Source organism: Protopterus annectens, chromosome 7.part0 (genome assembly GCF_019279795.1).
Source record: "Protopterus annectens isolate FY-2018-M chromosome 7.part0, PAN1.0, whole genome shotgun sequence".
Lineage (NCBI taxonomy): Eukaryota > Metazoa > Chordata > Ceratodontiformes > Protopteridae > Protopterus > Protopterus annectens.
Genome location: NC_056739.1, coordinates 289,940,430 through 289,955,889, shown reverse-complemented (window position 1 = coordinate 289,955,889; position 15,460 = coordinate 289,940,430). Strand labels below are relative to the sequence as shown.

General features: G+C 36.0%; 1 protein-coding gene across 2 annotated transcripts in view; it reads right to left on the bottom strand.

Annotated features, from left to right (window-relative positions):
- Positions 1–15,460, bottom strand: part of CNTN2 (contactin 2) — a 907,647-nt gene that overhangs the window by 25,606 nt on the left and 866,581 nt on the right. For both annotated transcript variants that reach the window (XM_044076798.1, XM_044076799.1), the window contains one exon: positions 11,244–11,412. In XM_044076798.1, the coding sequence (XP_043932733.1) occupies positions 11,244–11,412 (169 nt within the window). The remainder of the gene's footprint in view (positions 1–11,243; positions 11,413–15,460) is intronic.

The following is a 15,460-nucleotide window of genomic DNA, read 5'->3' as shown; positions in this document are numbered from 1 at the left end:
GGAGGAGAGCAGGGTAGTTGTCCAGCAATGTGTCCTCCATCTGTGTAAACATCAAATATAACATCTACAATATCGGGTGTATGTTAAGAAAGAAGATAGAGCATAATGAGAATAGGCGGTTGTGACGTGGACTAAAGAGATTAGCAAAAGAAAAATTATAACTAAAAGAGCTAGAAGAATGAAAACTGACATTGATTTGGATATATTTTCAAAAGGTTAGGGTTGGGGTGAACATAGAGTAAGTAAACCCTGTCTAGTAGAATTAGATGTCTAGTTGGAGAAACAGGAAGTTAACCAATCATATGTGATCAAATTAGTTGTCTTTCCTGCACCATGTGAGCTACCTTGATCGCCCAGTATTAGGTAAAGAATCTGAAGACTGAGATAAACGTAAAAGAGGTAATCTGAAAGGAAGGTGGTTCGCTGTCAATGGGAAATGTCGAGTAGTCCAGAATGTCTCTCTGTTTTTGTGTTTTATTGGGGATCTTAGCCACGCATGGAATACATACATTAAAGCTTGTGCAGGAGAGGCAGGATGGATAGAAGTGTAAGGCATCCTTAATTTAGAATACTTTGAATAGGATTTAGAATAACTGGATTAAACGGAGGACCCCATCCTTAGTGGAAAATAATTCACATGGAAGGAGACTTAACTCTCACCTTCTCAAGAGTTAGAGAGTCTGGGCTACACCTTAGGATGTTGATAAGTTTATCTCTGAAACAGTATGTATAAATCTGAGTCTGCAAACCCATTCTTTCTAGCCACATAAAGATATAGTCGAAGGGGAATTAAACAAGGACTCTTGAGGAATACCCGAAATGTCGCAGTATGGAGCAAGTACATCTGAGAACAGATAAGTCAGAGGTAATTGAATGAAGGGTGCCCACCCTAGCAGTGATGGAAGGGATTCTTGGAAGTATTCAAAAAGGACAACCAGGATAATCAGTGATGAGAGATTGTCTAGAGGTCTTCTGAAGATTTAAGTCAAAAGACACATTAGATAATTAATGAATTTCCACCAAGAAAGGGTAAGGAAAGATCTTGGGAATGGTTAAAATCATGCAACTGCTTGCACTCATGTCTCGTAATGACAGCACCTGGAGTAGTTTCTGAATTGTATTAAGATCCTTCGTGGACAGAATTTTGGAAAATATGGGAGTTCTACCTTAAGACTTAGTATGGCCCAGTGAAGTGTATGAGTATTATACAACTTCAACATGGGAGTATCCAAGGTAAGCTCTCATAAACATGCTAGGGAGGGTAAGGCAAAGGATCATCAAACTGTATACAGTGTCAGAGTTATCTAACTAACTGAACAGTTGCACTTTTAAAGGAAACAAAGAAGGAAACGCTATCCAAGGAAAAAAAAACAATTTTGGTGAATTCTTCTTTCATCCATGAGAAGCCCAACGGAGGAGTAGAACTGTACTGACATACTCCTATTTCTACGAGGGGGAAAACCCTTGGACAAATTTACTCTAAAGATAATGTTCACACAAAAGAGAAGCAAATCCTTCCCAATGGAGAGAAGAGAGAGAGAGAGAGAGAGAGAGAGAGAGAGAGAGTGACACTGGGGGAAGGGAACTTTCTCTTGTGACAAACCAAGATTCTTAGGGCAACAGGACAGGACTCGGGCCCAAACTGTGACACTGGAGAAGGAGATAGACTTCCCAGTGGAGGCCTCCATGTGAATGGGATAATTTTAGGAATAGGGTGAACACACTGAATGCAAAGCTCCCATCTCCAAAGTCCATCCCAATGGTAGGGGTACCACAGTAAACTCATGGATATAACCATAGCTCTCAACATCTTAGGGCAGGAAAACTGGGGAAAGCCCTAAATAAAGGTGGGACAAAGGCCCAAAAATAGGGACAATTTTTAAATATTGTTCTTATAACCCCAAAAGTTGCTAGAATAACAGGTTTTGTATTATCATGAATTTTCTGAGGTTGTGAATATCTGGATGGGTCATTCATGTCGGGTGAGACTGTAGGTCTGGATTTGGATTCCGAATCCAAGATTGGTTGTTTAAGTGAGGAGGAGCAGAACAAAAAGATGAAGCAAAAATCTGGACAGTTGACAGGTATAAAGATGACAGCCACTCACAATCAGGTGTAAGTCTTTGAGGTGAATCTGGGCTCTGAGCCATAAGAAATCTACTCCCAGGGAGCAACCCCATGGAGCCGAGAGAGAGAGAGAGAGAGAGAGAGAGAGAGAGAGAGAGAGAGAGAGAGAGAGAGAGAGAGAGAGAGAGACAGAGAGAGAGAGACAGAGAGAGAGAGAGAGAGAGAGAGAAACTCATCCAGGCATATCTCTCAACCTCTTAGATCAAGACATTGTGACAAGCTATAAATAATAGGAGAACAAACCCCCAAAAATAGGGACACATTTTAAATGTTACTATTACAAATTTAGGAAGTTGAGAGAATATCAGGTTGTACATTAGCATAAATTTTTTCTGAAGGATATGAAGTCTGAAACTCGAGTGTCTGTCATTTTTTTTCTGAATTCAATCCTCAATGATTTGCCAGAAAACCACAATCTTTTTTGTATAAAGGTTGGATCTGAACTGTGGCCCTAAGGGAAAAGAGGGACTCTATGTTCCAGGTTCCTGAGTGGGAGCTTCAACCAGGAAGTGTGAGAAGTCAGTGTCAGGAATCCCTGCCTAAACATCTTAGAGGCACAGATCTTTTCCTAAAAGGAAAAAGAAGTGGAAGGCAACAAACAGTGGCACTGTCGGATCCAAGGGATGTTTCAGATCCAAAGAACAGTACACTGGTCAGCAGATCCAGATCCAAAGTTATTAGATCTGAGAATTGTTCAGCTCTGTCTAGTCAAAAAGCTATTAGTTGGATTCTAGGCATAGGATCACAGGAGTTAAGTAGCACAGTAGATTGGATCTAGAGGGGAAAAGCAGGATCCAAAATATATTTTTTTAATCTGAGGAGCCAGCCGAAACTCTCTGCCTCAAGAGGAAGTTCAAGTCAATCAGAGCCAAGGACTTCGGATCCAATGAGTATGGCAGATAAGCTGGATAACCTCTCAAAGACCAATCCTATCAGATTCGAAAGAAAATGGGATCTGGGGGAGGTCTTATGAGTTCCGGATCTCAGGAACTGGATCTGAACTCTTCTTTAATAGTTCTGTTGTTTTTTTTTTTTTTAAGGAGGTTTGAGCCCCTAAAAGGAACCAAAGATAATGATTAAAAGATTACTCGTGAGCCAGTCAATGATCTTCATGACAGCCACACCAAGAAAGAAGAACTGGCTTTGTATCAATGTGAAATTCTGAAACCAAAGGTCTGACAGCAGTTTTTGACCTTCGGCTTTAAAGTATGTACAACTATGGGTGTAAATAAAAGGACACATCTTGTGCTAAAAATGGATAGCAGGCTCCTAGACCAGGAAGATGTCGCAGATGGGAAAACAGATCTCCATCCCTTGACAGAGACCATCAGAAGAACATCTTGTTGTGGGTCAGAAATGCCACCACTGTAGCCTGAAGCACATCACTCAACTATAAAGGACCAAAGCAATTGATCTTGGAGACAACGGATAGCAGTTTGCTAGATCAGGAAGATGCTGCAGACAAATTTTAAATATTGCTCCTATAAACTTAAAAAGTTGTTAGAATAAAAGGTCTTGTGTTATGATACATTTTTTGAAGGATATGAAGTTTTATAATCACAAATTTTATGAGTATTAGACCAAAATTATGAGGTCAAAATCTGAATGTTCTTCAAAAATCTGGACAGTTGAGAGGCATGGCAGCAGACAAATAAACACTTCCACACCAGAACAGCAGAGCCAAGTATGGGAAGCACTTGCTGTGGGGCAGCAACACAAACATTTCTGAATGAATCACACCACTCTACCAAAAAGGACCCAAGTAATAAAAGTAATAAAACCCTGAGACAACGTAATGCTGTAGAGAGATAAATATCTCTAACTGAGACAGAGCCATTAGAGAAGGAATCCTCAACCACAAAGCTAGTCCCCTAGACTGTAGACTGCATCTGATGGGGATAGAAAACCAACAAGAGGAAAAACAGCTAAATAAAACCACAGGCAGCTACCAAGGGAGGGAGGAACCAGTGAGAAAAGATAGAGTAAAATAAACAGTTTTAGACAAATAAAGTTCCTTACAGCTTGAGATTTCAGAGACTTCCGCGGTGGTGCAGTGGTAGCGTTGTTGCCTCACAGCAAGAGGTTGACCCGTTCGATTCTCAGCTGGGCTGTGGGGAGTGCCTTCTGTGTGGAGTCTGCATGTTCTCCCCGAGGTTTGGTGGGCGTTCAAAAGACATGTGTAAATGGGCGTGCTTTCGTTGAAGGTTGAACATCGAGCTGACACCTCGGCGTTTGTGAAAATCTACTGCTAATCATTAGCGGACTGGAGTTCCGCTGTGCAACCCCTAACCGGGAAAAGCCGAAAGACAACAACAACAACAGCTTGAGATTTCAGAATCCTCCATCTGACCACTTCAGCAGAAAACAAGATCCTAGGAGATAGGGACAGTGTGGTGTATTATAGGAAGAGGGAGGAACTCAAGATTGAGATTCAAAGTCTAGAAAATGCAGCCTACTTGGATTCGAGGAGTAGATCTGAGACCCCAGGTGAGCAAGAATGAAAAGGACAACATCAGATCATTAAATTGCATGTAACACATAATTGTACCATAAACTTAATAAATCTTAACACAACATACATTAACATGTGATAGTAGTAATACCATATCTTTACTAGCAATGTGAAAAAAAAAAAATATTAACTTACAAGTACAGTAGAAGTTATACATGAGAAAAATGCATTCATAAAACTGTGACCTATGTAAAGATATTCAATCTGAATTTAAAAATCTATCCCAAGTAACATTAAATTACATAAAATACAACTATACGATAAACTTAAATCTTAGCACTGCATCCACTAAATTACTAAAGTCATGGTATAACATTACCATTAATAACATTATCAGAAGCATAAAAAAATAAAGCTCATCTTAGAAGATGCCTTTGAGAAAATTCATTCATAAAAATCTATGTGACCTATAGAAGGCACTTTCTGTATCTCACTGATATAAACAGAGAATAATAATCATAACTAAAACATATAGAAACAGTGGATAAATGGTATATGTGGGTACCTGCAGTAGTAATAAATTAAATCCATCTTGGCCTGTGGGATTACAAAACATGTTTTATGACTTCTGGCTTTATCATTTATCATGAAACTTGGTCCCTAAACCTACAGTAAAGATGTTTATATATGTACGTATGTATGTATGTATGTATGTACTGTATGTCTATGTACACTTTGACCCTAACCAACACCTAACCTTACAAAAATACTTTCTATAACATTACCACAATACAAGACCATCTATATCAAACACACACCACAAACATGCACACATACATAATACTGAATCTGTCCCCTTTCCTAACCTTACTCTAACCAGCAACACTTGCACAAATATTTACTTCCTGCAAAAATACGTCACATAAACTGTCACCTGCCTTAGCATTTACTCTAATTCTAACCCACAAACACTCACACACACTTGTTTCCCACACTAAACAAATGCCCAGAGGATTCAACTCGGTGAGCATCGGGCACCTTAACCTAATGTTCATTCAAACAAATGCCCATACACTTAACTTTCCACAATCATAAATTCTCTTCTTGACATACTGCACACACGATCAAACAATCAGTCAACCAACTTGACCACACAAATATACAATATATTCTGTCAATAAAAGTATGAATCATCTGTAAGATATAGAAAACAAACCAATATGTAAAAGTATGTTTATTTTTTGTTTGATTTTATACATTTGTTAACAGGATGGGCCCAACAGGCGCTAGTGTCCTTTTATCGGGGTGACTCTGGACCACTGTCTGGTTAAGTTATTTGCTCAGAATCAGACAGTAGGCAAATAGAGGTGGAAGGAATATTCTTCAGACTGTCTCAAGAAGTCCTAGAATGGGATAAAAGTGTTTAATGAAACCCATTTAAAGATACTACTTTTCTAATTTTCTAAATAAGCTGCAGTCAGTTTCAATTCACACTCCCCTGAAATACTGTCAACAACTTTTCTGCTGACTTAATTTGGTCAACAGGAAAACTGACAATTTTTGAATGAGACTGCTATAATGCCTGGGTTAGGGAGTTGATATATTTAATTAGCAGAGGGTGTGGGAGCAAAAAGGCACTGGTTTAATTTGGATGCTCCAAAGTTGTGTCTTGATGCAACCATATTACATTTTTGATATTCCATTGTCAACCTTTTTCCTAATGTACTGAAGATACGATTATCTTCAGTACACCCATATATATATATATATATATATATATATATATATATATATATATATATATATATATCTATATGGGTCTATGACATTTCGCCGAAAATCCATTTCACTGAAAATTTCCGACATAGGGTCCAAATTGCCGAAAATCCATTTTGCCGAAAATAGTACTGACAGTGTATCTGCCCTTTTCCCCCACAGTAGTGTGATCTCAGAGTGAGAATATTAAAGTAGGGGGGTGTAGGGGGTGTACTCCCCACCTACTTAAGTTATAAACTACTTACTAACCCTTTTAATAGGGACTGCTCAACAGACAACAATACTAGACAATATAAAACTGTACTGGGTGGGGGGCTAAGTCCACAACACACCCCATTGTGGAGGGGCTGTGCCCTCCACACCCCCCCACTTTAATATTCTCACTCCAAAATCGCACTACAGTGGGGAAAAGGGCAGATACACTGTTAGTACTATTTTCATCGAAATGGATTTTCGGTGATTTGGACCCTATGTCAGAAATTTTCGGGGAAATGGATTTTCGGCAAAATGACACTGATCCATATATATACATATATCTATATTTATCTACATATATATATATATATATATATATATATATATATATATATATATATATATATGTATATAGGTCCACTTTGTAAATTTGAAATACTGAAATCCCGAATTTCAGTATTTTGAAATTACAAAGTCGAATACTCACATTTTCGAAACCGGCAGTTGCGCAAAATTCAAAATACCGAAGCATGTGTGTGTGGGGGGGAGTTTTGTGTATGTTTATGTATGTACTGCATGTGTAGTGTGAGTACAGGATTTTGAATTTTGCGGTTGTGTGTTTGAGTTTATGAGTTGTGGTTGGGTTTTCGGCTTTGTGGTTTTGGAATACTGAAATTCAAGATTTCAGTATTTCGAAATTACAAAGTGGACCCATACACACACACACACACACACACACACACACACACACACACACACACACACACACACACACATATATATATATATATATATATATATATATATATATGTATACACATTTATCTATGGGGTGAACTTAAACATATCAGAAGAGTAAATAAGTAAATATTGACAACATGCCATGTATACACAAAGACAAATTCTTGAAGGATACATCTAAAAACAATGTTTTTGCTTGGGGGGGCAAGTCTCTTCCACCCCCACACCCCCCACAAATTATATATTCTCACTCACATAATACAGAAAATGCAATATTCCTCACCCACTATATTGCGTTCATCTCACATAGCTGTCAACCATCTGCCTTGTTGACCAAAGTGTGTCAACAACTGATATGTTGACTTTAATGAAAGTCAATACTGAGTGCTCCCATATACATTATATATCTATATCTATCTATCTATCTATATATATATATATATATATATATGTGTGTGTGTGTGTGTGTGTGTGTGTGTGTGTGTGTGTGTATTGTATGAAAATAAATGGTCTAGGGCTTGGACAATCTGTGAGCTGGATATGATTATTATTTGCACTTTAGGTGGATTATGATCTTAAGAAGTGCAATGCTACAAGTGATATGCAAGACTGGAACCTCGCTGTAATACAGAAAAAAATATCACCACATGGGTCACTTACTCAAATTGTTTCCATTTTGGGAACATTTTATACTTTTTTTATTTTTTTTTATATAATATTGTAAGATGATATTGCATTTAATGGGGAAAACAGCAAATTCAAAGTATATGATTTTCTCAATGTGTTCTTCCTAAATTAAGAATAAATACAAGTTTATTGTAAATGCAACACATGGAATTTCATAGCTATTTTAAAGCTGAATATCTTTTGTATTAACACAAACCTGTCATTAATTTTGTTTTAAACTTAGTCAAAATTCTGAAAATGTTGCCAGATAAGGAAAAAGGATTTTAGGCCAAAATACAGTGCAACATTGGCAATACCATCATTAACAGCTATGACAATCATGGAACAAGGCTCACTTACAGGAGCAATACTCTATGATCTAAAGAAGGCTTTTGAGACTGTTCATTATCCAACTCTTCAATTTCTCTAATAAAGATACAGAATGGCTTGAGGACTGCTAACAGGGCATTCATGGTACTGGACTGCAGATCAAGCACAGCTTCTGACATTGTTACCTCAGGGGTCCCTTGAGGATCTGATTTAGGTCCTCTGCTCCTCTGTTTTCCTAAATGACCTGCCTTGGGGTCTGCCACAAACCATCTACATTATGTATGCAGATATTATTTTTATTACTAGGTCCCACATTTGTTAACGTGTGAACCAAGCTCTCCAGAATGACTTCACTGCAATCTGGAATTCACTCTTAGATAACAAGCTACTTGTTGACAGACAAAAAAACCCCACAATACTGTTATTTGATACACCAAAAGAGTTACAACTGCAACAGCTTTAACCATAAAAGATCTCCAAGGAAACTTTCTACTTTCTGATATTCACCAGAATACTTTAGGTTTACTATAGGATCATAGGACATTACTAGACTAATGGCCCTGGGGCTCTTACAAGCCTAGCCAAGAGTTTATCCGCAAGAAAGAAACCTCAATCAGCACTTGTCACCCCTGGTCACAGGTGGAACCCCTTGTACAAATTTGTGGTTTCCCATCCACTCATCAAGATTACACTTGAAGAGGGCCAATGATGTGCTTTGTTTGACACGTATGGGGAGTCTATTCCAGAGATGGGGCAGCCTCTGGGAGACAAACCTGTCTCTCCAGCAGGTTTTGTTAATTTCACACATTAGATTTAGACCTTTCAATCAGGTAATGCATGATGAGTTATACTTATGGATATGGAGCATCTCTAGTAGAGCGGTATCTGAGATTGCCTTGTAGGTGGACACAGATCACCTCTGAGCAATCTGTATGATACTGAGTAGAGTGATAGCCATCTGAGCCTGTCCACATAGAACAGGTGTTGGACATCATGGATTCTCTTTGTGAGGTATTTCTGTGGCCTTTCCAGTTGGTGCAGGTGTTTGGAGAGGTACATACCAAACGGGACATTGTACTCAATTATTGGCCTAATGAGGGAGGAGTACAGAGAGGTAATAACCTCCTTTTTTCTAGATGTAGTCTCTTTACTTATGAGATGAACCAAGTAAAAGGCTTTTCTGACCACTGCCGCTACATGATGGTCGAATATGAGACTGTTGTCGACTAATGCCTAGCCTTTCAGCAGCGTACAGAATCAGATTGCAAAGGCTCAAAGAATAGTACAAAATTTCACACGTGCTTATTAAACATACCAGATGTGCCATCACCTTCAGTGTTTCTTCTCAAGCTTGAGTACACTTTACCAATAATTACATTCCTACCTACCCAAAAATCTACTGTTTTTCAGACTGGTGAGAATAAAATTCTTAGTTTTATTTATCTGTGTAAAAGTATTGAATGTCATTATCTATCGCAAATGCTAGACAGCTATTTATTACAGCCAGGGCTACACTCCTACCTATTCTGGTGTTAGATATTATGAATATAAGGCTGAAATTAATTCTGTTGTAAATATGCTGGAAGAAAAAGCTTGCTTAAATGCAGAAACAGAGTTTAGTAATATGTGATCAGCAACCATACTAAATGACTGTGGCTTAAAAAAATAAGGAACTTGCTTATGATGGTATTACACACACATCAAGAAAGCTGACTTCTTACAGACATGACAAGGATGTAATTTGCTTTCTTTAAAGAACTGACAACAGGACAAAAATATGTTTTTCTAATCCACAAGGCGTTTCCTTGAAGACAGTTTACTGATCAGCATTTGCACAAGAACAGATGTGTCAGCATTGGCGTCATCAAGGCAGTATCTTTCCAAAACCAAGAGGGTGTGTGTTTAACTAAAAAATATATAAAGTCTGTATTAAATCCAGTTATGTTGGGGGTATGGTGGGGACACATTTGTTGTCCTGAGATAAATGTTATATCTCTCACATCATCTGTACTATATGAGAAGTAAAGTGGAACAGTACTTTAAGCTGCAACGTTAGTCCATTTGGTTTATTATAAAAAGTTATTTGTTATTGCTCTAACGTTGATGCTGCAAAGTATATTCTCTCATCAGTGTATATTCTGCAAGTTTCTGTATGCAACAGACTGTGAATGCAACTATAACCAGACTTTGATTCCAGCCAGCAAGACTGAGTGTCTTAAGAAGACTTCAAATCCCACAGCAAGCAGCACGTAAGAAGCTCCATATAATTTTTCATTTGGCATTCAAACTTTCAAGAGAAAACTGCCGTCCCTCCCCCCATTAGAAGTGAACTCCAAATACTAGAAAGTTATTACATTCCCTGTACTCAAGAAGTCATACTTCTATGTCATCTACCAATTCACTAGCTTTTTGTGAAAAGGACTTCCCAAAGAATGTGACACCCTCCAGGAATGTTATGCCTTCTACACTTACCATCAAAACAACTTTTCAGTCTTTAGGAAAAAGCTAAAGCTGCAGCCTGCCAAAATATATAAATACAATTTTATTGGGGCAATGGCCAAGGATGTCTGATTGCAGACTCATTAGCATGCTCTGTTGCTGTAGTACATTCAGTTCAGCCGATAGTTTTTTTTTTCCATTACCACACCTCATTACTATTTAAAGTTTTCACCCAGATCCACTTTTCTACCTTAGACCTCCTGCATCTCTTGCACACTGGCAGCAGAAGAAGTCTAAATGAACATACAGAAGGCAATTATATACTTTTCAGTGTCTCAGATTAGCTCTAGAGGTGACATTTTTTCCAGAGAAGGATAGTTTGCAAGGTATTTCCTATCACCTAAGAGATGACATTCCATGATGCTAGGAAGCAGGCCTAAAAGTTTTATTCAGTTACAGAATCTCATAAAAACCTGTACCAAAGTCACATTCAAGCATTTGTGCATTTCTTTCTTACCAGCATCCTTTGATATAATGACTTCTGCAGGGGGTCCTTCACCTCCTTCTCCAACAGCACGGACTTCCACAGCCATGTAACTGTTGTCATCAGGGAGCGGAAGCTGTATTGAGTTTTTTGTTGTCGTGTAAAGCTTTGGTATTGCATGCCCCTCTTGTTTGTGAAGAACCTGGAGACAACATAAAGAGTTGAAGATCACTGGTAACATAAAAGTGGATTTCAAATAGTTAATGTACTTTTCTTGAACTACACTGCATGGTAATTATCCTTTTATTTGACTGCTGATTAGACCTTTGCACAGTTGTTGACCTCTTGCATTTCCATCGCAGCCAACACTACTACAGTGTCATGCACCCCCTCACCAACAACACACACACACGTAACATGGCTATTTATGACTGATCCCTTTTTGTACATTTTTCACATGCTTGCAATTTTTTTTCACATTTCTTGATGCAGTAACTGCTGCTCATCTGTGGATAATGATAGCCTTGACTGTGGATATTGTGTTTTGCCTAACAATTTGTTAAAAAAGATGCTCCAAGGTAAGAGTATGTGGCATTTTGTAAATTTTCATAGTGAAATGGTACTTCAGCATGCAACATTGCTATAATTTGCATGTATACTTGCATCTGTTTGATTATGATTATGAAATTCTTCCACTGAAGTTTACTATATGCCATAGATGTGATAGATTTATTAATCTGCATCTCTGTGTTTACGTTTCTGTTTGCTGTGGAACCACTGCTGGATTATAATGAAGGAACTTCAAGATTATTTTAAAAGGCATGTTTTAAAGTTGTCCTATGTTGCTTTCTGAGCTTCCTACTCGTTACATAATGGTGACAAATTCAAGTCTACTTCAGGAAATAGTGACTGTTTCTTTTTGTTGCTGGTAATGCAGTTTTGGGCGGAAGTGGTGTAGTGAGTAGCATTGTCAAGTGACAGCAAACAGTTGTCCAGTTAATTTCTTGGCTGGAGTATCTTCTGTTCTGAGTCTGCATGACCTTCTTGTGACTTCATGCATTTTCCAGTTTCCTCCTATATCCTCAGAGACATGGATTGGTGACTCTAAAGTGTGTGTTTGTGTGTGTGTGTGTGTGTGTGTGTGTGTGTGTGTGTGTGTGTCTGAGAGAGTGATATGGAAAAAGGTGCTGTGATCTTCTTCTACTTATTTAGTAAACTCTGTGGATGGTATTGGCTCTTCATACGTTCACAGTAGAAATCAGCTGTGATTTGACAGAACTGGAGGAATGGAATGCAGTTTTACCACCACATAGAGTATTTTATGGCATGAATCTGGCCATTTAAAGAGTACCACTGTTTAATGCACACTGCATCTTCCTAATCGTGCTTAGTGACAGGTTTTACATTTTGGAGTAGTTAGCTAAGAAAGTAATTAATCACTAAAGGCATGCATAAAAAGATGTATAGACAAGTCTCATCAGAATGATGAAGTTGAATATCAGTAGCCGATTACTGTTATTGTTTTTTTCTTCATCATCATTATGCTCCTCTAAAGTTTATTATTATGTTCCTTCATTTTTATTATACTCCACTGAAGTACATTAAAATAATTTAAAGTTGGACAGTACAAGTCTTTTGAACTAGATCTTGTTAAAAATACATAAATAAATAATTTCATAGTTCCACACGATTTTCTACTAGAAAAGTACTTTCAGAAGAAAATTACAAAAATCTGAGAGCTGCAGAAATTCTTCCAGTCTAATCAAACCAGGCTTATAGCCATTCATTAACACTTCAGTGTGACATATTACACAAAATATTGCCAAGTATGTTTCTGGAAGTAGGACTACTTTGACTGAAAATGTCACTATGTATTCAGGCCAGTCTGCATAAGTGGGTATCTCATGACTAGTCAGATTGTTAGTGTTTCTTTTCAGTTTATAGATGTTTAAACTCTCATAATACTGGAAGGTTACTGCAGCTAGAACAATTAAACATTTATTTTTTTCAAGACATTTTATTAAATGTTTCAATAAACAAGTAATATATAATCAAAAGCAATAAAAGTGTACTATAAATGATATATTGAATAATTACAATTAGCAAAAAGAAGAGCTCAATAAACAAATAGGAAGAACTATCTAGAATATATAGAAAGTCCTAAAAGCAGAATGTTAGAAATAAAACTCCAAAATGTTCCCCGTTTTCCAATATCATTACAATTTTTAAGCATTAGTAACATAATTCTTTTGATACAAATCAATAAGAGCTAAGACTTTAATCCAAGAATTATTGGTAAATAGGATAGAATGCTTTGTTCCTTGATTTCATTCTGTCTGAATGCTGTTTCCTTTAAGAATAAAAGGAAGTCTTCAAATGTTGGAGTTACAAATATTTTCCATTTTTTGGTGATGCATTTCCTTGCTACTGCAAGGATGGACAAAGGAGAGAGAAATTAACATTCTTCAAATCATCTTTGTCATTTAGATTAAATAAAATTATACATTTTTATAAAGTGAAGTTATCAGTAAATACAGCTTTTAAAAAGTCTTCTATTTTAGATCAAAATAAGCTCAAGGAGGAACATTCAAAAATATATGGATCAAATCTGCTTTATATTCTTGTAAATACCTCCAACACAATGAGTTATTATTTCTACTTATTTTGGCAATTCAGTTTGGAGTTAAGAAGGCTCTCTGCAAAAATTTCCAAGTAAATATATGCTAAAATTGAGACTGAGAAATATGACTGACAGATGATAACATTTGAGATTTATTATGATAAGTAAATTCAGAGGCCTGACCTAAAGTAATATGATTCCAAAATTTAAGATTTAAATTTGTTTTATATTCAATAAATGTTTATACAGTTTTGATATCAAATTATCAATTTTTGAATTATTATATGTAATTCCATAAATTAAATAGATTAATTTGCATTCTTCTTTAAATTGTGAATTAAAGATAGACATAAATCATGTGCATACATTTTCACATTTTGTAGTAATAGCCAATCTTTAGAATTTAATTTAAATTCTGAAATTAATTGTTGAACATCTTCAGATTTTAAAACTTAAATACAATGATACCAGCAAACACATTTCGTGGTCACCCAAATTTCAAGTGTGTGATTATGAATTTTATTGAAAACATTTTTGTGATACTGAAATAGATTATGGATTCAAGCCAAATTTTTACATCAGTGTTAGAAAAATGGATTTTTAAAAGATTTTAGTATAAGGTTTAAGTATTTTGAATCTGTAGAGAGACTGAATTTATATTGAACTAGATTACAAACATATTGCCAACAATTATCTCAATTAATCGAATTATAATTGCATAAAATATTGTTCTTGTCATCAAGAATAGTTAAATGTAAAGTTTTCCAATCTGAATTGTAATTAGGGTTAATCCAATTTAATATTACTTTAAATATTGAAGCTTTTATATTAATTTCTATATCTGGAAAATTGATTCCCCCAAGATTTGAACATCTTATATGATGTAAAAAAAATATTCTGGGTTTATGTGGAAAACAAAAGAATTTTAAGAGTACTCTATTTCTTTCACTAATGTGTTGCTTATTTGGAAAGAGAGACAAGGCTTGGATTATATACATTATTTTAGAGAAAATAATCATCTTTATTAATTGTGGTCTATCTTCAAATGAAATAATATGTTTATTCCATTTAGAGATAAAATTTTTTTATTATATTTATGATATTATCATAATTAACAGCTCTTATTTCATATATGTAAGAAAGTCATTTATTGTCTAGATATTCAGTTGAGGTAACCTGTATTCCAGTAATGTGATTTCTGTATATAGAAGATTTTTATTATTTATTATTATGATTTCAAATTTAGATTGTTAAACGAAAGTCCAGAAATGATTCTATAGTAGATTCTAATTCAAGAAGTGTTTCTGAATTGGAAGGTTTTAATAGAATATCATCAACAAATAGCATTTAGTCATGTAAAAGGACCTATTTTTACATAGGCTAGGTTATTTTTATAAATATTCTTTAAAAGTGAAATACAATTTTTGGGGAACTCAAATAATTTTAAGGTTTTAAACAAATAATCCCAGTTTACTGAGTCAAAGGCTTTTTCAATACTGAGACTAATTACTAGGGTTTCTTTATTCTTCATATTCAGAAGAGCTATAAGAGTTGAAATACGTCTAATATTATCATGTGTTTCTTTGATAAATAAAACCCGTTTGATTCAAATTAATTACTTGTGCTATGG